This window comes from Eptatretus burgeri, chromosome 18 (assembly GCF_056783735.1).
Source record: "Eptatretus burgeri isolate ZD-2024b chromosome 18, Ebu_testis_v1, whole genome shotgun sequence".
Taxonomy (NCBI): Eukaryota; Metazoa; Chordata; class Myxini; order Myxiniformes; family Myxinidae; genus Eptatretus; species Eptatretus burgeri.
This window is the reverse complement of record NC_140978.1, coordinates 8,740,077-8,764,539: the sequence shown is the minus strand read 5'-3', so window position 1 is coordinate 8,764,539 and position 24,463 is coordinate 8,740,077. Positions and strand designations below refer to the sequence as shown.

The 24,463-nt window shown below is 39.8% G+C and overlaps 1 protein-coding gene across 1 annotated transcript; it reads left to right on the top strand.

Annotated features, from left to right (window-relative positions):
• The first annotated feature begins 2,257 nt into the window (after nt 1–2,257).
• On the top strand, nt 2,258–23,424 carry LOC147008549 (homeobox protein CDX-1-like). The gene is made up of 3 exons (XM_085863898.1): nt 2,258–2,778; nt 15,207–15,352; nt 21,964–23,424. Exons 1-3 carry the CDS (start codon nt 2,340–2,342, stop codon nt 22,150–22,152), a joined length of 774 nt encoding a protein of 257 aa, XP_085720024.1. The 5' UTR covers nt 2,258–2,339; the 3' UTR covers nt 22,153–23,424.
• The last annotated feature ends 1,039 nt before the right edge of the window (nt 23,425–24,463 follow it).

Below are 24,463 nucleotides of genomic sequence, written 5' to 3'. Positions count from 1 at the left end.
TCTTTTAAATTCGGGGAATAGATTTATGTCATTACAATGTATTTGTACCGATGGAATAAAATATGACTGAGTAAAGGAATACATCGGCTAAAAAGTCATATGGACGGCCCTGGAATACTGCACCAAAATAAAGCAGCACTCAGTGGAGCACATACATTCGCCAGACTAAACAGCTTACATGTTGTAGCCCATTGATAGGTCAGGTGTGCATCCAAATCTTTGGCAAAATAGAAAAATTGGCTTGGTCTTTTTAGCTCCCAAACTCATCCACCAATTGTTGTTATAATCCGTCCACAATTTTTTGAAATATCATGCTATGTATCGTTTTGGACCCATCTCTCAATGGTGAAGAATCACTTTTAAATTATGGTATCTGGATCCGGATCCGGATCTTCACCAAAATGCAATCAATTCATCCTCGTCACACACCCAACATATCCACAAAGTTTTGTCCAAATCCTTCAAGAACTTTTTTTAGAAATCTTGCTCACTAGCAGGTAAAGAAACAGAAAAAAACAGAGGTAAATAAACAACCTCCATCCACCGAACGTTACGCTGAAAATAATCTTCTTTACACCGTCAGAATTGCCAAATTTTCTACAGAGCATCAAATATATGTGTATATCGTATTCCTCCTTTTGTTGGTAAATATTTACCAAAGCACTACTTATCAACGTGTACAAAGGTTTATCTATTATACTTTCTGAGGTTCAAAAATCCTGTAAATAGGTTCAAAACGGGTTTGAATTGTCACCACATGACACAGAAAACACCAAACACTGATAAGAAAGGAACAGAAAATACCCTTGAGGGTGAATTTGCCTTAAAGGTCACCAGGTAAAAGGTCACAGTGTGCAGCTGATTGCATGTAAGTTCTGTTTGCCGGAACAGAACTTACATGTTCGATCCATTGAGGACAAATTGCGGAGATCACACTATACATGTTAAGGTGTTTGCACCCGATGTTAGAGCCTTTTGCGGGTTCTTCAAAATTCCATAAGTACAGGCCTGAAGGTGGAGAAAGAGGTACATGGAATATGGATGTGGGAAGACAGGTATTTTAACAAAATTATGTTTCTGAGATGAAAAGTTAATGAATGCTATTCGAAGAAAAAAATATCCACATACTGTACAACAATGTAAGAAGATAGGTCGAAGGTTCATCGGTTAGTCCATGGTGTAGCGTAATAGTTTAAACAATCAGGGTGATTGAGTACTTAAACGGTTAACGTTGTGTCAAATAAAAATGTCGAAAAATACCAGATATGACTTTTTGTCAGTTCCTTAAATTTTTGATCTTACTTTTCACAATGTAGTTTTTGAGTTTGCGAAATATGCATTTATACATATACCTTTTCGCAGGTAAAAGAATACCCGCTAATGCCAATTGATCTCCATAACATAATTGATCGCCATAACATAACATAAGTGAAATAAAGCAAAATGCGATAAAGCCTGGGTTAGCCGGGAGAATTATCCAAAAACAGACTTATCCCGATTGAGTTGGACTAAGTAACAAGAATGTGCCTAATAATGTGTGACAAAGTGGATCCCTCTGTAAGCCGCCATATTCATGAGCCAGAAATTGATCCAGCTATCAGAGGTTGTGATACATTAATGAAATAATTAAAAAAAACATTTTTTAAATACTTCTTTCTTGAAATATTTGACTGCACAACCACATACTTGTTATTGGTCATTCAAGTAACCATAACCATTATGTAGTGAACGATAAAAGATAAGCACATGAGAGTTATAACCTTTTATACGTACACTAAACAAAGTATTATCATTAATTGCCAATAAGGTGTAAGCTAAGCCTGTTTGAAGTGTGTAAATACGTACAAATATACAGCTATGTTATATTTCACATTTATGTTTTATGATATCGTTTACAAGCCCGTATACAAGGCCTGGAATTGTTTTCAGGAGTTATTAAAAAGTCTGCTTCAACGACGGCGCATTTACTCGGCTCAGTGGCGTGAGTTTGATAGTAATAAAAGTACAGTTTTATTCGAGCCACAGGCTGAGGGACAGAGTGCGGAATGGTGAGTTGAGGGACAGGTCGCTTTGCGGTCTTGTGAAGTCCGCCGCCATGGAAGCCAACCATGGTGTTTTTATTGCCCCCAATATTTGACGTCACTTTACTTAGACTGAGGCATCAACGCATCTCGCAACCTTCGAAACCGGTCGTTAATAATTACACCTTATCAGTAGCTCATCGTGGAGACCAGACCTTGTTAAAGTTAAACCGAGAAGGAGATGCGAATTATAGGTTGGCTTTCTGACTTCTGCAGCTCGTATATGCGCTCTGAATATATGCTGTCGCTGTAAGAGCCATGTATATGAGCTACAGAATTGAGAAAGAGGGTAATTCAGCCCCAACAATGTTTCCAAGCTCACGACCTCCCAATTTAAACTTGGGACCTCCACCAAACTTCACGGTCCCTTCGCAGTATCATCCCGCGGACTTTTCTTCGGGCTTCCACAGTGCAGAAAACCACTTGCAAGCGGCCGCTTGGCCCTCACACTACCCACCGGCCCGGGAAGACTGGTCGGGATTCGCCTTGGCTCCTCCGGGTACCATTCCAACGTCACTCCACTCGGCCGCGAGTCAGATGTTCTACGCTTCGCCGGATTTCAGTGGCGTCCCACCGCCGTCCGCACCTATGCTACAACAACTTGGTCCCACCTACCCCGGTCCAGCATTGCCTGGTGTGTCCCTAAAGAGCAGCTCGTTCGAGTTGGTGAAAAAGATTCCTCCATCGCCAAATACCGGTGAGAGCTTCTGCGGACCACATCGCGTTAAAACCTCGACATGGTGTCGATAAAGGCATTAACCGTTGTTGCTTATTGGCCAAAGTATCACCTCTGGCTGCAGTTTAAAAAAAAAAAGATTTTTCAGCACACCGTTGTGGAATGATCTTCTGTCGAAGATGTTCAACTAAACAAACAAATAAACAAACAAATGTTTAAATTGCGAGGAAACGTTATTTATAGAAGCCATGGTTCTATGCTAAATTTGTGGTCGATACTAAAAACGCAGAAAAATCAAACAAAGGGGATTTCTCAGTCAATACGTTAAAAGTGATATAAAATGGCCATTGTAGGTACTCAGAGAACAAATAAAAATTTAAAATTGAATGTAGGAAAGATGCAGAAACCCATTTCACTATTTTGTTAATCAACTTTTACAAGTCAGGCTGACATGGGTTTCTTGATCAACTCTTGTTTATACCAAACGAGTGTGATATACAGTATATTGAATTTGCTATCTTGAGAGAAAAGACTTTTTTTTAAACATGAGCTGTACTCTATATCTGCAGGAACCCTATAACCTTGGACTATAACCAGTAAACATGTAACGCCTTTGCAATCGCAAACAGATACATCAGGTTCCTGTCTCCATCTGCGATTGGTTCATTTTATAGTTTTTACCCAAACATCAGCTTGTCATAAAATTAAATCGAAACTGATGATATATGATGTAGAGAAATAAAGCATTTTTTTTCCTCCTCGTGTACATATATACATACATATATATATATATATATATATATATATATATATATATATATATATATATATATATATATATATATATATATATATATATATATATATATCATTAGATTGATGTAAATGGGGTTAACCATTTTAATAGAAAAGCACAGCCAATCAACAAAAAACTCAACTCCACTTCATCAATTTGAAACAACTAAGAAACAGCCTTTAAACTGTCTAACCTGGGTGCAAATCATGATCTGGCTATTAACCATCACCCTGGTAATTCTCATGCAGGGGAATTTCAATCGGATGGACATTGAGCCAGAGGACTCGTCTACGACCAAGCCTGGTGTTGGCTTAGTGGTTAGGGTGGTGGCTTGGGATCCTAGGGTCCTGAGTTCAAGCCCCGTTGGGCCACTGAATTAATACACCAGGAGGTTGACTCAGCCTGTCATCCTTCCGAGGTCGGCAAAATGAGTACCAGTGTACTGGTAAGGGGGACACTGCATCAGCGGCATAGCCGCGTCCCAACCAATGATGCAACCAGCAGCCACAGGCTCCACTCGATAGATAGAGAGAGGGAGAGTCTACCACCATTCCTCATTGGTGGACATTAAAATCCCATGGTGTCTTTCCTGGAGAATTTATGAGTTACTTCCGGCGCTCTGATCGAGTTAGATTAAATCATGGGGACGGACGTGGCTGCTATCAAGAGGGTTCAGCAGACAGTGACATCATCGATTTTGGTGCTTGCTAAAATAAGCTACAAAAGTGCCTGAAGAAGACAGGGCCTTTTATTTTACAAAGGAGGTGATTATGAGCATCTGAAAAAAAATGTTTAAGACAATGATGGGCAGAGACAAAATAAATACAGAAGAGGTTTACAGCAGAGTGGACATTGACAAAACAAGGGACCACAGCCTGAGAGTAAAGAAGAGGAGAATTAGGACTATAGCAAAGGCAGGGTCTTTCAACCAGCGAGTAGTTATGAACACATAGAATGGTTTCCCTGGAAGGGTGGTGGCAGCTGAAGTATCAGATAGGTTTAAACTTAAATTATATACTTTCCCAGAAGCATTGGGGTTGGAGGAGTACATTGACAGTGGCGGGACTGGTAAGTAATTTAGGTATGGATTGGTGATTGTACTCCTCTGTCGTGAATGTAATGTTTATGAGAGGGTCTCGTCAAAACATGAATGTGCTGTGGGTGTTCATTCCTCAACACATAGCCGGATTCATCCCCTCACCACCACCCCAGCCCAAATTGTGTATATTTAAAGATGTTATTTTAGGTGTGGATTGGTCTACCTGCAAAGCTTACATTTTATATTTAATATGTGTATATATATATATATATATATATATATATATATATATATATATATATATATTATATATATATATATATATATATATATATATATATATATATATATATATATATATATATATATATATATATATATATATATATACATATCTTGCAGGTGATATCCCTGTGTCTTGCGCCTGTGCTCTCCTCCCCCAACCTACCCTGAGAAATGAAGTCAAAGCCGATAAACCGATAGATTGAATTCATGTGATGAGCCAAATATAGTGCAGGAATGATGAGCCAAATTGCCTCCTCGTGCGTCAAATTTCGTTGTTTATCCTTGCATGCCTTTCCAGAATAAGACGCTGTTCAACATTGTTCAGAAAGACCAGAGTAAGTCTGAATTAAGAAAGTACTAGTACTTGCTTATGTACGTATGTATGCAAGACCCGGCTACATAACTCCCATCTATTGATATGACTGAGGTGTAATGCCTTCACAGTTCACGTATGTAAGAGCATATTGGCCCCATTATAATGAATGAAAGCACTCTGATATCGCCAGTTAGTTGTTCATCTTTTGGATTTCATTTTTGATTTAAAAAATGTCATTATTTTTTAGTTTATGTTTGCCAAATGAGGTATACTTCTCCAGGAAGTACCAAGCATCAAAGTGTTTCCACCAATATTGCCATGCGCAATTACATACAAATGAACATACATTTGTTTTGTCCCTGGGTCCTATGACAAAAGTGCAGAGGAAAACAAAAAGACGATAGCGAAGCTTGAACGCACCGAAGAGTCATGAATTGCACGCAACGCGAGTAATTATTGACTCCATGGAGAGATTAGATGCGTCTCGTCTCTCATTTTCCAATCGTCGACTTCCAAAAAAAAAAAGGTCGATTGCCATCATGTTATCAAAAGATTTTCAGAATAAGACACTTCAGAAAACAAAACATTTTAATAAAGAACAGTTTTCGTTAAAAACAAATATATATATATGTATATATATATATATATATATATATATATATATATATATATATATATATATATATATATATATATATATATATATATATATATATTCCCATCATAAAACCTTTAATAGCCCCTGTACCGTGTAAACGGATTCACACAGATACGACACAAAGCATGTATGTGGGTTGAGGCTCGTCGATCATGGAGGAGCTGAAACATATATCACATGTGGAACACAAGGACATTATAGTAGACAATGTACAAATATACCCAGTAAATGGTGGTGGGGAGGTATGTTGGTCTTCACCATTAGGACCATATAAAGATTAATTAGTTTATTGTTCCTCTGTAACAGGAAGCACAAGTACAGGCCTGTAGTTAACATGTTTATCATATGACAAACTCTACAAGCCACAAATTCAATTTGATTACTGCAGTTGCCTTTTTTTATATGACAAGAATGACAGGAAACCCACAACATGCCATAAAAATGTTCTGCAGGTTGATCGATGAATACAACACATTCCATTGAAGCTGCAAACATTTTGCTTCTGCTCATATTGCCAATTTAACGTCCGCAGTTCATCTCTCACCTTCACGTGTGGTTGACTGGGGAACATTTTTGACTCAAATCTTGCATGAACTGGGTGGCCAGGCCCAATGTTCGACTGAATGTGGCAGTAATTTGCTGAGAGTGCCAATGAAAATTCGCCAACTCTTTGTGAAAGATACCATGGGTTCTTTAAAGTCCACCAAAGACGGTGCTCGCAGACGAGTCCTTCCGACGGAGGTGCACAAATTGATGCTTCGGTCTACCTACAAAACACCAGGTTTACAGTTTACACCCGGATTTAGGTTTGAACCCTGGCTAGACAGCTCAAAGGTGAGTGTGCATTCCTCTTAGCTATATCCCACCAGCCAACGGACATGGTTGTTTCCAACATTTTACCGACAAGGAGCGCATGCATTAGTATATAAGAGACAGCCCTCAAAACATCATGTTGGCAATTTACTTGAAACTTAATTTAACTGCAAAATACAAGACGTACAAAATCCAAATGCGCAAACAGTCCTATTATCACGGTATATGACCGGGCCACTGATCTATACAGTTCTTTGAAGCAGTCTTTACAATGTTTGCGGCGATGTTTGTTCTACATCTCCCTGCTGTTTTTTGGAAGAAGCCCTGATAATTAACTAAAAACGGGACGTTGGACAAACAGCTCAGCAGAAGAGTTTCAATCAAAATGGAATCAATCTTTTATGGTCGTGACTCTGCCCCAGCAGTCAAGGTTGCTTCTTGTACCTTTTCCACCAAGGAGATAAAAACAGGCATTGCACAAACCAACAGGTAAGGAGATTTGGTCAATGAAGAGGTGTCATGCCTTCGTTTTTCACGCAATCTTATGTGATCGTTTGTAGGCATATGAATTACTGGTGGGAATCTGCAATGGAGTGTATTAATTCGTATACTATGTAGTAAAGATGTCAGTTTGGTTTCCATAATATCTCTGGTCGCTGAACTTATTCTGTTCATGCAAGCAGTCAACAAAGGTCCTTCAAGCAGATTATATAAGGGGAGTATGAAACTTTGAAAGTGTATTCAAAAGTCACAATTCATCATTTTGCATGAAGCAGAGCTCAAGATGAAGATTGTTGTTTGTTTGTTTTTTTTCTCATTCGTAAAGTGTGAAGGAATACAAGACTCCGTTGCAGTTTGCTTTTTCGGGTTAGGCAGGATTTCAATGATGTCTGTCCGTCTGTCCGTAATTGTGATAGTATTACCATTAATTAGAGACCAACTTGAGTGGGGAAATGGGAAATGTTCCAGAGTCTCTGTATGTCTACCACCCGTATCAGGAAAAATAAGAGATGACCTTGTACCTCAATTCAACAACAACAAAAAGAGCAAGCAGAGATTGCAGAACCTCACCAGGATTTGTTTTTCATGGTGTTTGTGTAGTTTTCTGTGGTGTATTTTGTGTGGTGTTTGTGTACTGGTGTGTTACATCATTAATAACAGACAACTGGAACTACCACTTTATAACTGCTGACAGTGATGACCGGGTACCAAGACGTCCCACTTTGATCGGTCACCTGACCCTGACCCATGACGTTTATTGTTATTCAATTGAATTCAGAATGGGATCAAAATAAATTGGAAGAACAAATACTGAAGGCACAATAGTGCATTGGAGTTATCAGAAGGAACCCGAACAAGCGAAAAGCAAAGATGAAGTAATCACCTGGAACCTGGATAGGATTCGGGTTTCAGCTGCTAGTCCTCTACCCTCAAACCAATCCAGGCACAGCCAAGTGAACCTTATTCGAAAAAAAAACAAATCAAAGAGAATGCAGATCCAAAAATTAAACAATTCTGGCTGCCAGATCACAAATCCGATCAGGTTGAAATTTAAAACATGTGTTCCCCATCACTACTCGATAATAAATGTGAAGTTTCACGTCAATCGATGAAGTGGTTCAAGAGAAACAATCGTTTTTTTCAACATTTTTCTTCAATCTAATATGGCTGCCAGACCATGTGACCTATCAATTATTCGTGAACACCCTGGTATCCCCAAGGCTTGCAGAACATGTTTGTGAAGTTTCCCCTCAATATGTCCAGCCGTCCTGGAGAAGATTTAAAAAATGTTTTATGGTAAATCCAATATGGCTGCCATATTACTGCCATCCATGTGATGTACGATACCATAGGTGGGACTGTTTTGTTCCTCATGGATAGTCGGTCATAGCTGTAAAGTTTCTCCTTAATCTGTTCAGCCATTTCAGAGAAGAATTTTGGAAGGTTTAAAAAATATCGATATGTCTGCCGAAGCACATGGTCGATGATGTCATCAATGTTTTTCTGTAGACTAATTTATCCCAAGATGACCCTCAAAAATTATCATACTGATCAGATGTAGCATTCTACATATGCAATTATGACGTCATAAGGAGGGCACCTATGACATCATAAAACAAATTCACACTTATTCCCCATACCATGAGGAGTATTTGCCATTTGCCAAGTTTCAATTTCTTGCCTTGATGCGGTTTCAGAGATACAGAGATCCAAAGTTTTTCCTTTTTTCAACGTGGCTGCCACGCCACGTGACCTATGACATCATAAGTATCATTACAACATTCTACATGAGTAGTTGCTCCGATGGTGAAAATGTGATGTCAATCCGACAAGCGATTTCAGAAAATCAAAAAAAATACTAATGCTCTCTGCGGACAAACAGACAGACAAACGGACCCAAATGCAATATCCTCTCCTCTGGCGAGGATAATTATGTACATCCTCCTCGAAAAGGTATTTTAAGGTTTTCCTTCAGTGTTTATGGCTAGAGGCCTCCAATTATTGCTTCCACCTATGGTTCTGGCCTTTTACATCTTTTTTTAACAAAGAGAGCGAGAAAGAGGAAGAAAAATAAAGAGAGAAAGAGAAGGAATGTGAAAGGCAGTCGAGAAAAGGTAGGAGAGGGGCAAGAAAACTGAAAGAAGAATGTAAGAAGACCGGAATGGGAGGTAGGGGAAGAATTATGTACGGGACATACAGTGGTAATGTAGGGGGTTGGGGGTCGGTTCAAAATTCCCCAAGAAAATGTGAGCTCAGGAAAGGTAACGTACCTGATCAATTGTGTGGGACAAAAAAAGGTGAACAACTTCATCAACTGAAGCCAACAACGATTTAACATTATTTAATCTCAAAGATGTGAATGGCTGATTGCCCACAAGCCAACGGCAAATAATTATGAGACATCATCTTGGTTTTCTGAATTTATTATTGGAACAGGATCAATTTTTCAACCATTCAGCAATGGTTACCCTCGTGCACACGAAAATGGGGGTTGTGCACGTACTATTGCAGTTAAGTTTCCAACCCCGAAGTCCTCACACCTCCTTTTGCTAGTACCTTGATTTACAAACAGTCTAGAGCCCTATTATACAAAATAATAGAGAATCATACAACATGATCTATAAAAACTATATATTTGCAAAATAAAAATTAAACCTGTGGTTAAACTTTATTTGGATTATTCTGTTTGCAATGTGGACTCAAGTAGGACATGGTGATGGGGTTGTTGTTGTTCTTTCAAGTGCAGCCTGTGGCTGCTGGCTGCATAATTTCTGGAAGCATGGCTGTGTCACCAATGTGCCCCTGTTACCAGTAAGCTGGTATTCATTTTGCCAACTTCAGAAGGATGACAGTTTGAGTCAACCCATCTGGTGTTATTTCAACAGCCCAACAGGGGCTAAAACTCAAGATATACGAAGATCTCAAGATCCTAAGATCTCAAGCCAGCCACCTTAACCATTAAGCCAATACCAGGCTTGAGGGGGTGGGTAGTCATTACTAACCTTGTGGGACATGTGTGTGAATTTCAAAATTAGGAAACGAGTCTGCAGTCTGGTGGGAAGTACAGATTCATCTCCTGGAGATGTATTTATTATTTAATTAATGGACATCAAGGCTCATAAATGAACTCATCACCATCGTATTGTGAAGTGAAAAGCGGGGTTAAGCAATCGGTTCACTTCTGTCTGACCGTCCGTCCATCGGTCCATCTACAAACGCCAGTTTATGATCGAGGAACCACTTGATTTCATTTGAATGTTATATTTTGAACATGAATCAGAAAATGACCCTGCAGTTTAACATTACTTTGGCTGTGTATTCGACCTGATTACACATGCGTAGAGAGGAGCGATACAATGTTTTTACTCTGTCTGCCGATTTGGCAGTCAAACAAAATTCAAAATCATTCCAAACAGGAAACTTGCTGTTTTAAGGACGTCAAAAATGCCACAAACAGGCGCGAAGAACGAATGTAACATGTTAGATAGGGTAGTGAAAAAGATACTGCATCAACGGCGGTAAAGTTCCGGAATTATTATTTTTATAAGACCTTTAAAATCTTTCATTTTATTTCAATTTAATGATATACTTGAACACTGTGGAACACAAATCTCCTTATCGCTTCCAAAGACCTCAAGTTTTGCTGTACTTTGACGTGTTAAATAAGGTGGTGTAAAAGACACTGCATCAACAGTGTTAAACTTCTGGATTTTGTTTTGTACGACTTATAAAATCATTATTTTATTTCAATCGAATTATATACCTGAACACTGTATGGGGTAAGGTGTTCCATGAACTCTCTAGTCACCCTTGCAGAAGTAGAGGGTATTGCATTTGGGTCCATTTGTTATTTGCAAAATTGAAGATTTTTCAAGTATATTGGTCAGTCGATTTTGTTCTTCTGTCTGTTTGTCTGTCTATCTTTTTGTCGCCTACAGGTCACAATTTTAAACTGATCTTCACGAAACTTCACTACATGGTAAATTGTCATAAAGAAAAGCCTATTGTTTTTGAGGTCAAAAGGTCAACATACGCCAAAGGTCAACAACTTAGGTGTAATTTCTAAAATCCTTAATTTTCATCCGATTGACTTGAAATTTGAAGAGGATTTATATTTTGGGTCACTGAATTCAACCACCAATATTTTGGAGGTCCAGATAACCCATAAGGTCAACATAGGCTGAATTTATAAAATTGTCAATTTTCATCCAATTCACTTGAAATTTGAAGAGGAGTTGCATATTTGATCATTGAATTCAACCACCAATTATTTTTTGACGTCAAATTTGTTTCATGGATTTTGCAAGTATCATGCTCTGCACGACGTCTTCTTTTTTGTTTGTCTGTTTGTTTGCTTGTCTGCAGAGAACTTTCATGTTTTTCTCTGCAACCGCTTATTGGATTAAGACAAAATTTTCAACATTGGTGCAACTACTCATGTATAATGTTTTAATGATAATTATGGTGTCATAGGTCACGTGGCGTGGTAGCCATGTTGGAAAAATGGAAGAAATTTTGACCTCTGTATCTCTGAATCCATATCAAGGAAAAATTGAAACTTGGCAAGTAGCAAGAACTCCTCATGGGGAATGAGTGTGATTTTTTTTATGATGTCATAGGTGCCTTCGTTATGATGTCATAATTGCATATGTAGAATGACTACATCTGATCAATATGAAAATTTTTGAGGGTCATCGAGGGATAAGATAAAACGGTCCACAATTTTTTTGATGACGTCATCGGTCACGTGATTCAGCAGCCATATTGATGTTTTTTTTTTAAACCTTCAAAAATCTTCCTCTGAAATGGCTGAACCAGTCATCACTGCCAGCATTTATAAAGTGGCAGTTCTAATTATGTCTCTTATTAATTACGTAACACACCAGTACACAAACGCCACACAAAATACACCACACAAAACTACACAAACACCACAACGCACAACACAAAACAAGTCCTGGTGAGGGTCTGCAATCTCCGATTGCTCTTTTACTTGTTATCAATGAACCACACTCTTGACAGAATTACGATGCTGTTAATCCACCAATCTCCCAAGGAAGTCAAAGCTCATGTTGGTGGTTTTGCAGTCCATTCTGGCAGGAATGTCATTTTTTTTCAAGATGCCGGTAATTACTCGTTCAATTGGTGAAAGACACTGTAGGATCTTTATCACTCATCAACTAATGCTAGCAGACTGGACACCCAGCTTAACGTCCACCCGAGTGCTTGCACACTTTGTGATGGAACACCCTGCATGTGAATTACCAAGCCAGCAGTTTAACCTGGATTCAATTCCCGACACAACTATAAACCATTGGATCGATGTTTTGCAGATGGGGTGTTGTGGCACAAATTGCGCCATTCCTCGGATGGACTTGACCTCTTGATGTCCCATCTACTAGCATTAACCGGCAGACGTTAAAGATCCTACAGTGTCTTTCACAAAGAGTAAGTGAGCTATCAGCGGTATCCTGAATAAATTAAAAAAATTCCAAAATCCTGTCACCTTCAGTCGAACATCAGGCCTGTCCAGCTCGTTCGTGATAGACTTGGGAAAATACCTTCCCCACCAACCCCTCAAGAATGTGGGAATAACGGGTTGCTAAAGAAGTCATAACAGTCACAAGCAATGTCGAATGTCAGAGGCCAAAGGGCTGGGTGTTCCAAACAATCTCCACAAGGTGAGCTGCTCTGAAAAATAAATGTCAATCCAAAGTGTGATGTTACGGAATGAACTTAATGCTTGCCACATCATGGTTACTTAGTTGAGGTCGTTTGGGGAAAACATCAAAGGCAGTGAAAATGGTAGGAAGTGCTACCACTTCTATAAAGATGTTCAATTGGACCGGATTATGGTATAGTGTAAAAAATTTCTGCATTTCCTCAAATTAATCTTTTTAAATGAAACACCATTCCAAATCCTGGAAACAAAGGACAGTCGAGTTTATTGCATTACAGGTGCAATATTTAGAATTTTGTCATCATTATTTCCTTATTCCTGGTGTTGGCTTAATGGCTAGAGTGGTGGGCTTGGGATGGCTTGGGATCCAAGGATCCTGATTTCAAATCCCATTCAGCTGTTGAATTAATACCAGGTGGGGTTGACTCTGCCCGTCATACTTCTGAGGTTGGCAAAATGAGTGCCAGCTTGCTGGTATCCTGTGTCGGAGTGGTGACCTGTCCAGGATTGTGCCCAATAGCCAATTTTGCACAGAGCTTTGCACAGAACATGGTCCCAATCGATGGATGGATTACTTCCTTACTATAATTCATGGACTGGTGTGTGTTTGTTTGTCATGCTTCTCCTTCTGCAGTTCTGGCTGGATTACATGCTACATACAATCTTGATGTACTTGCTACATACAATCAGCATAACACCAATTAATGTATAGGGGTGTTTTTATCCTTCCTGGTGGTTTTGGGGGGGGGGGGGATGCAAATTCTCAATGTAAATAAGTTTTGTGTGGTGCCATCTCTAGGTGGGAGAGGGTATTACAAGTTTCCACCCTTTACAGTACAGTTCTGTATTCCTGTCCCCATGTTTTCCAGTACAGTGAAGTATTTTGAATTATAAGCAGTAGGTGTGTTTTTGCTGTGTGTCGTGCACGTAAACACGTTTTTATATATTTATTTATTATTTTTGGGAGTGATTGAGGCAGCTGTCAGTTGCCTATATACCGCCCAAATAATGGGATGTGTCAGAAGAACGTGTTGCGTGCTTGGAACAAGACAGCCCGTAGGACGGGTACTCTGCTAGTTATATGTAATTTTGTGATATTAGTACCATTAATAGTTATTGAAATACAAATGTAGTTTTCATGGATTAGATTGAAACCGTTAATTTTGTTTAACCTTTTAAATGGCATTTAACTCTTTTAATTATTTTATTATTAAATGGAATGCAATGTGTTTAAAACAGCTCTAAAATTTCTCAATAACCTTTTGGCAACTAAGGAAAAGTGCGCAAGAGACTTGGAACTCACTTCCTCATCAATTTAACATCAAAATAACAATCTCGATTCAACAATCCACTCCACACCACTGGATGAGCTGGTGGTGAGGATTTGGTGGTAGCTTGTTGGTGAGAATGCTGGACTGGCATCCCAGATGTATGTGTGGGTTAAAATCAAGACAAAGTTAGTAATAGTTTGAGATTTTGATTCTAAGCTTTAGGAAGTCAGGTTAGTTTCAGGACAGCTGCCATGCTGCCATGACAGAGAGAAAACCCCAGCTAGCTCATTAATGACCTTGAAGGTTGGGATAATCTGCTTGCTAAACCTAGTCTCGCATACATGTGATACTCGTTGCCGGAGTGTGCTAAAGAGAGGAAAAAAAAGAAATGCGACTAATACCTTGAAACAAATGAAACAAAGCCAGAGAGATTCCTGGGTAACGTGGCCATTTACAACCAGACTCGGTCGCGTAATGGTTAGAGTGTTTGCTCTGAGTCAGAGAGGTTGGCGGTTTGAATCCTTGCCGAGTAATAACAAAGACTTTAAAAGTGGTACGTGCTGCTTCCTTGCTTGATGCGCAGCACTTAGAAGGATAGAACATGAACAAACAGCCATAGGTTGGCAACTATTGTGCAGGCTTGATGCGTCTAATGGTCTCCTCCTGCATTGAAGTTCCTTGTAGGGGAACTTGTATTAATATCAGTAATTTGCTGTTATGTAATCTCCAAAGACATCTATAACTTAATGTTGTTCTGATTATATACATCTGTTAGAAGATAATAATACTTTTTTTGACATGTTGTCTGCAAGTAGTAATCACCATGTGTGTCCTCATCACCTCTCACCCCTTCCTCACTACTCACACCTGGTGTCTGTTAGCAATCGGGTCCAAACATTTTTGTATATCTACAGATGCAAATGTTTTAGTACATTTACCTGCACCCTCCTATTTATGCTGTTTATCATTTTAAAAACACTCATCCGGCATCACGACATACAGCATTTAAAATAGCGCAGCTGAAATAGGATGACAAAAATTCCTGTCCTATCAACTGTTCCATTTCTGTATTTGTTTTTGTAATTCCCAGGTAAAACACGAACAAAAGACAAGTACCGAGTCGTGTATTCGGACTATCAGCGCTTGGAACTGGAGAAAGAGTTTCAAGCGAATCGGTTCATTACGATTCGGCGCAAGTCGGAGCTGGCCACTCACCTCTCCCTATCTGAACGCCAGGTGGGCTGATGAGTTTTTACCCAAGTGGAGTTAACGTGTGCTTCATTTCATGAAAGCTCTTTCATATTCCAAGCGAGCAAGAGAATCACAAGAAGGTTGAAGAATTGCTTGTAACTTGTGAAATTGTTTACTCAAAGCAGTCATTTGCCAGGCTCTCCAATAAGATTCAGACTTGATTATAACCAACGGTGAAAACATCAATAAGGTGTTGAGTGAATTAAAAAGACAAGCAATTGAACTGGACAATTGAACAGAAATTTGAAATGCAAGGTGGTATTTCTTGTCTTGGGTTTTTGTCAACAATTATAAGTCAATAAACATATAATTTAATTTCAAATTGCCAATTTTTTGTAATGGATGAGGTCCCATGACTTGTATTCCCAGAAGCTACAATTAAAAGTAGGGATCCAGCTTATTATACCGATTATACATTTTCTTTAAGAACTTTAGGTGGAGAAGCTTGGTGGTGGAGGGGGTAAAACCTTGTTGCAAAACCGCATTGTAATTGCCCTCACCGTGGCTTCAATTCCCATGAATACCGATTAGGGTGTAAATTTCCTCCCTCTGTGACAGAGTGGTGACCTGTTCAGGATTGGTTCTTAGGACACAGACACATTCAGAGCTTGTCATGAGCACCCAATCCTCTGTCAACAGTTTGACCTCCATCCCCTCCTCCCCTCAAAATGCTACATGAACTAGATACCCACACTATTCCAGGACACACTAACCTTTTAAATTTTCATTTCACAATTGTAAATAAAACATCTAAATGTATTCTTTGTTTTAATATACTTTCTTGATGCTTCTTGGATGATTGGGAGTTACTCAGTCGTAGAATATTTTGAATGCCCCACATATTTTAGTGAGCATGGCAAGGCCAGTTATCCTTCAACCATACATTAAATGGGACCATTCTGGATTTTTCAATCTTCTTCAAGGGCCTGTATAATGGAATGCCCCAAAAGCATCCTTGCTGTGTCGCAGGAAGGAAATTTATATCATGAAGAAGGTGGAGCTTTAGCATCTGCAGAGGGAAGTGAAACATGATAGGTGCGACGAACTGTTCGATGAACGAAGAGGACGGAAGGAGCAAAAAATAAACAATATGAAAGATAGAGATGATGAGGAAATAGAGTAACGGGCTCTAAATGTGAGATTAATTATTTTGAAGTGTTATCCAAAAGATGGTCGCCAGTGTAGTGTCAGGATGAAGTGGCAGTGAGGTGCAAGTGAAACAGGGAGCTTCAAGATATGAGTGTAGCACTTGTGTTTTGTCGTGACTGATGGAAAGATAGGAAAAGGGGAGGCCAGTGAGGAGATAGTTACTGCAGTAACAGAAGCCACAGGTGTGTGATTGAGATTAGCACACCTGAGACCATGCGAATACAGAGGTGTTGTCAAGTGAAAGAAAGAAAGAAAGGAGGGTGGAAATCCGAGAAAAGATGAGGGTCTTGTCCATGGTCAGTTTCAATTGGTGGCGAGATGTCGAAGCAGATATTTGAGAGACAATTGCTGATTGTAGGCTGAATTTCCAGATATATCGAGGGTAGAGAGATAGAGGTGGTATTAGCGTACAAGTGATAAGAAAAACCTAACCTTGGAGGTGGATGAGGTCACCAAGAGTGGGTATAGATGGAAAAAAGCAAAGGCCTAAGAACAGTATCTTTGGTGATACAGGATATACAGGTACAGATTACGATAAGATAGGGACACATACAGGGGTACAGTACAGTACAGATTGAGATGAGGTGTTGTTGACTGTGACAGTGAAGGAAGAGTAGTGAAGGTATGAAGAATACCAAGAAATACAAAACAAATTCTGACATCCTAAGCAATGAAAAGTACGAAATAAAAGGGGGCAATCCATAAAGGATGGCAGACATATCCAGGCCAGGATGGGTATGGATTAGCAATGCTGAGTTTTGTCAATGAGGAAATGATTGGTAACCTTTGTGAGAGCAATTTTGATGAAGTGATAGGATGAAAGCCTGACTATAAGGGGGCTTTTGCCCTTTTGCCCTGACTATAAGCCCTCATAAGAGGGCTTTCGGAGAACAGCGAGAGTGGTAGCTTTTTCTTTTTACATACATGATCGATGGAAGCCTGGTGTTGGCTTAGTGGTTCAGGTGGCTGGCTTGAGACCTGAGGATCCTTAGCTTGAGCCCTTGTCGGATGTTGAATTAACACCAGGTGGGGTTGACTCAGCCTGTCATCCTTCTGAGGTCACTGAAATGAGTACCAGTGTACTGGGGGTAATAACCATTCAGGGTAACCTGTGTCAGAGGAGGGACCTGTCCAGGATCTGTACAGCTTGGGTTGATCGATTCCTGGCCCAATTATAAATTGACCGAGTTAGTGTTTCGCAGGCAGGCCATTGCATCACAATGGGTGCCATTCCTTGGATTGGTACGAAGCCGGGTGTCCTATTTGCTTGCATCAGTTATTGAACATAAAAGATCAACATTGTCTTTCCTGAAGAGCAGGCGAGTTATTGCTGGCACCCTGATAAAATTCTAAATTCCTATCAGCAGCTCAGCCATGCGTGAGTAATGATGCAACCAAGGGGCCAAATCATTCACTGAATCTTGTGTGAATATACGATACATATTGTTAGGCAATCCCATCATGAACAAGGCTCTGGGTGAAATCATCACAGAACTATAACCATGGAATATGACCTCAAACCGCTCGCTCCCTCTCTCGGTTTGAACATACGCATTCCATAATTATGTCTTATTTTACGGGAGTCTTCGAAACGTGTTATGAGATTGCCCGAAGAAAAAAAATTGGGAAAAAGCAAAAATTAACAATTTAATCTCGTGCAATGATTCGGATTCATTCGTGTATACAGTGTCCCTTCACCCCATACATATGAAATCAATAGATAGGCACAAATTGGCCTGTCTATAATCAATTTCAGCAGGATATAAAAACTGCCAATTAAAAAAATAACGTGAAAACATTGCCATTTCGAGTCAGATTCGTCTGGATATAAAAACTGCCATCTTCTTCTATATCCATACTTTTAAAGCACCACCCACAATTTCTATACTTTGGCTGCCAATCTTGGAACCCTTTGGACCTTTTGAATTTATCCTTCAGAATTACCCTTTATAACCCTTTCGAACTCCTCTCAAGCAGCGCTTTTCCTGCGGAGGTCCACGGGTCGTTGCTGTTATTTCTGATTTTTTTTTTCTTTTGAAATTTTGAGTTGAACAGGTGACTGTGACAGGTTTCTGTGAAGTCAGTGATAGCACGATAGGGGAGCAGAAAGCGTTAAATATTCCGCTGTTCCGACGTGGGAATGCCCGTTTGCTGTTATGAGTGGAAGGAGGGTGAGAGTAAAGATGGTACAGCTTTGGAAGGGAAGGTTGAGGCTTTGGGGAGGGTGTGAGGACTTTTGGTGGGGGTGGGGGGGGGTTGAGGGCTTGAGTGCGGGATGGGATTGGTGCCTTAGTGTTGGGAGGGGAAGGGTGAGGATTTGGGGTTGGGGGGAAGACTTTTGGTGGGGGGGGTTAGGGGGGGTTGAGGGCTTGTGTGTGTGTTACTGTAGGGGTAACACAATCACCCAATGGGTAATGTGCTCGTCTATACTACAAGAGAGACATTTGTGTCTTTGTGTGTGTGTGTGTGTGTGTATGTCACCATTTTTCTCAGAGATGGCCCAAGAAATCTTCAAACTTTCAGTGGTTCATCAGTGAGTGCCGAGGAGTGTTTTATGCAAAAATAACTTTTTGAAAATTTTGAAATGATAAGTTGGATTTTTGGGGGTTTTTTTAATCTCTCTGTAGTGCCTAAACCTTTATAGCTATGTGAAAGGTAATATTAAATGATCCCCAACCCCATTCCTTCATGGAAGTGTTTTAAGACCCCATAAAAATATTAAAAAAAAATTTGATTTCTTCAAAATGCCGCCAGGATTAGAACAGCACCGGGCAATGCTGGGTACCCCTACTCGTATGTATATAAAAGAGTGTGTGGGTTTCTATGTTCTCTCTGACCACCTCAGCATCATTAACAAACTTTATCATAATTAACAATCGTTGACAATTCTGCTTGCGGCATCTGAATTGCATCCAATTCCTCCATTGAAGTAGACTTTTCTCAAAGTGTTCGCCATGCTAGATGACATCATAGCCTTAAGCCCAACCATCAGAGGATTGTTATTGTTCTATGGCCCTCCAATCATTTCAAATCAAACACTATTTAAACATCCTTGAGGGGTATATCCGTTTGTGGTAAATACGACTTTCATTAATCTCTGTTCACACACTGTGTTACGAAGAGAGTTTTGCTACCATCTACTTTAAATCCCACAGAAAAATTGACTTTCTGGATTTAAATAAAAACCAGTCTTCTCCACTCGAACCATGAACCACCATGCTATTTCTGAACATTTTGTGCAATACTGTGTTTAAAATGCCATTGTAAACAGAATGAATCTTCTACCTTCATGCAGTGCATCTTATAGCACTGCACAGAACATTTCCGGTGTTTCTACATCATTAGCGAAGAATAGATACAGGTGGGAATTCCATCTTTAAAATACAAACCCCAATTCAAATGCAGTTTTACACCATGCAGCATAGATGGCACCCTGTAGAGTGGAATAATTATTAGAACAGAGTCTGATTAAACCAGACAAACAACTTTCAACATCAACCAAATATATACTTTGGATTCCCAAAATTTATGTATCGAAAATAGCAATCTATGGAAGGAGGAGAAAGGTGACCGAGGGTTTGAACCGACAGTAGGATAGCGAAGAAACCCGTGGGCGTGATCTGCAACGGGAAGAACAAACAAGGAAAGAAGAAGGAAACAGTCACCCGCAAGTAACAAGGTTGGATGAGGAAAGGTGAATGGGTGTAAGGATTTTGATCATCACGATTGGTCACTAAGAGTCTTATTCGGCATATTTATATAGCCTTGCATATTATAAAGGAATATTGTTTGAGTTCATTGTAAGAATACGTGTGTGTGTGTGTGCGTGTGCGTGTGTGTGTGTGTGTGTGTGTGTGCGTGCGCATGCATGGTATGGAAATGGGGTGTTCTTTTAATTACTAATATTTTATTCTTGCTGTGTTTTGAAGAAACTGGTTTTTGAAACATTATAGTGTCTGTCAAGTTAATCATATCGAGTTTTACTATCCTATTGTGGAACATTCAGAATATTTGCATAATTTAATGTGAAGGCATATTTTCAAATCAGAGAGAAATGGGGCAATGCATGACAGTCTCTCGTGAATTACATCGACAGTTAAGAAAGTGGACAAAAACTGCATGTTCTCCACACACTCATCATTGTTTATCATGGTCTTCTTCTTCCCTCGTACACAGCGCAAGATTACGGGGTAGTATCTGTGCCACTGATGGAATGCCCTCTGTAGGTTAGGGCAGGAATTTGTAATTTGTTCAGGGTGCCGGCGATAGCTCACCGACTCTTTTCGTGAAGGATACCGTAGGATCTTTAACGTCCACCAACTAATGCCAACAGATGGGACAGCCATTTAACATCCATCCGAGAGATGGCACACACGCATTGATGAATCCCCCTGCCTGTGAAACACCAAGATGACAGTTTATAGCTGGGTCGAGATTCGGTCCCATGCCAGACAGCTTCGAGGTGAGTATGCATACCTCGAGGCCATCCTGCCAGCCCATTTATCATGGTGACCACATTGCTAGAGTTTGCTGGATTATCGAGGGGGCCATGTAAGAGTTCGTGTTTGGCATTCAACAACAGGCCACACCACTAGATGAAGTCTATTGACCAGACCAACTGTGGTCCAATGGACAATGTCATGGACTGACTTGTGGTCCTTCAAACAGGGTGTGCTTGGGGCAGTGATGCATAAAATGCAATGCAGCAGCAAATTTACACTGCAACTATGCATCGACAGAGCCCACATGGTTATCAGAAGGCAAAGCCATGCAGCTAAAGAGGGCATGACGCAGTCAGGCTCCAGGGTGGGCATCACACTCCACCACCCATCTCTCCTGCAGCAGATGGAGCTATATATTACAGCTTACTTTAATTTTATATCATTTAGCACAATTATTTAAATAATCTTTTACTTTGCTGACCATGTCTGGCACATCTTCCCCACTGCCACATTGCTCGTTATGAATATTATTTTCTCTGCCATTTAATTGAGGGAGGAGATTGGTGTGCAGATGAGCTTGACGAGGAAATTGGTGAAATGCCAGCTGAGATGGGCTGGACACTTGGTGCGGATAGGGGATAAGAGAATGGCAAAAAGAGTGGATAGGTTGAGGGAGCGGGGTAGGAGGAAAAGAGGTAGACCATGGTTGAGATGGGAGGAATGTGTGAGGAGGGATAACAGTAAGGTGGGTTGGAGGGGAGAAAGAGTTTGCTAAGGACAGAGGGAAGTGGAGGAGTATTGTGGTCAAGGCAGGGCAATAGCTTGGTGTCATCAGACCTCACCCCTTATAAAGGGAAAAGGAGGAGAAGAAGAAAAAATAATTAATACTTCCCTCACCCTCAATTTATTGATATGAAATAATGACTCTATGTGAGATTTACACACAACTTCCAGAAGCTTCAGCAGTTACTAACATCACATGTGCACATGCCTCTCTGATCCTAGGTGAAAATATGGTTCCAGAATCGAAGAGCTAAAGAGAGAAAGGTCAACAAGAAATTGCAGCAACAGGGAACCATCTCTGCAGCTTCTCCTGCTACTATCACTTCAGGTCTCACTCCTTTAAACAACGGTGTGAACATTGTTCATTCCAGCAGCAATGTTCTTCTATCGACGCAAGTACCTTCTCAATGAGACGAATTTGGACATTCCCTGCTGAAAAGGTCTTTGCAACACTATATCAACCTCCGGTGCATTTTAAATAACGGAGGTAGACAAATTCATGTGCGATGTAGTAGAAACGTACTTCATAATGTCACAATGTTCCCGCTTGCAAAACCAAATATGTAACAAGGATCAGTATATAATTCAAGTTGAACCGAAACATGGTGCATTGAAAAGTGTTGATGTCCTGTTGCTAATCCAATCTTCTCGTTTCTGCCCGGCAAGAGTCTTGCACTCGTCACCAGATGCTTGTTTTCATTATTGCAATTGGCTTTGCTATGTGTACATACGTATAAAATTGTTGTAAATATTGTCATCTGGTAATGAAATGAACATCTTTAACTATATTTTGTACATAAACTATTGTTGAAAATGTCCTGAATGTGTATCATGTTCGCTTGAAAGAATTGTATTATTATAAATTACTGATCAATGAGCCTTAACATGAACTAGAATGGCACTCAGAAGCACACATACCTCCGCCAGGCTGAACAGGTCACGGTTTGTATCCAACCGAAAGGCCGGATGTGGATCCAGACCTGAACCAAAATCTCATCCGCTTGTTCTTGTCACCGAACCAACTCATCCACCTAGCTTTGTCAAAACTCGTCCACGTTTTGAAATATCATGCTGTGCATCATTTTTAGCTCCACCTCTCAATGGTGAAGAATCACTTTTTAAAAAAAAAAAAACATTTAAATTCTCCAATGCAGATCTTCAGCAAAATCTAATTAATTCTTCCTTGTCATACACCTAACCCATCCACCAAGTTTCGTCAGAATCCGTCCACAACTTTTTGAGATCTCCTGCTCACAGACAAACAGACAAACAAACAGACAAGGGTGAAAACATAACCTCCGTCCTCCTTCGGTGGCGGAGGTAAGTATATCATATAATTGTTTCTTGCATTATGAAAATGATGGATTTCAGAAAATGTAAAAATATTGAGAATAGAACAGTCGTAGAAATGTACAGTATTTAAAAGTTTATTTGCTATTTCTGGCAAGACTTATAAAACTTGCAATAAATTATTTCTGCATACTAAATACACCGAATGATAATAATTAACGCTGCATGAAATGTATACACTGCATCATTTACCTCTATACAGATTACATAATGTTGCATCTCTACATAGTTATCGATCATTTGTCCAAATTCTGACGATATTCATTATAGACCAAACCTGAAATCGAAATAAAAAGTTGTTTTTAGATCCTCGTGGAGGATCTCTAAGTCTTACTCACGTTGTTCTTCTTGTGGACTTTTTTGTTTCACAGCCTACAGTTTTTATCGAAACTTCCTGAAACTTGGCATATATATGTAAAAATACCCTGCGCAGACAGAAACCATCTCCGATTTAGACAATTCCTTCTAGAAAAAAGTTATGACGTCAAAATATCTCCGCTAATGGAAATCGCCTGAAAAATTATCTCTGAAACTGGGCAAGCTTTTTGAATTCTGTTTGCGGGAATCGAACAGGGCATTAGTAGAGATGAATAACCGCACATATGATGCATCACAATGACGTCACATCAATTATGACGTCATTCCTATTTTTTGACATTCTTTGTTTCACAACCCAGTTTTCATCGGATCTTCGTGAAACTTGCCATGTATATGCAGAAAGCCCACGCGCAGGCAGTAACCATCTCCGATTTTGGAAATTCTTCCGAGAAAAAAGTTGACGTCATAATATCGCCGATAATGGAAATCGCCTATACCATTATCTCCGAAACTCGGCAAGCTGGTTGAATTTTGTTTGCGGGAATCAAGCCGGGCATAAGCATAGATAATTTATCGCAAACCTGATACATCACAATGACGTCATATTCGTTTTTCTGATGTCATCATTAAGAGGACGAGGATCTTAGCTCATTTGAGCTTGTTTGTATAAATCATTGTTATAAAGTGTGAATTCATGTGTTTTTTCATTTTATGGCAATACATATACGAGTGCCGATATCAACCTATACTAGATAGCAAATGCTAAACACAGACACGTCTCAAATATCTCGTTCACACCTAAAATCATTGTTGAGTTGTGGGGCTGATACCGCTCAAACCCAAGAGGCAGCTTCCCTGAGCGTTCACACCTGGAACATGCTGTGGAAGTGGAGGAGTGGTGGAAGATACAGGCTGAGTCTGCATTACAAGCTTATCTGGAATTTAAATTCCAGATAAGGTATTGTTACCGCGCACCGTCCGTCCATCCATCTCCTATTTCGACTTTTACAGCCAAACTGCTGGGCCGATCCGGCTGAAATTTGGCAGCAACGTT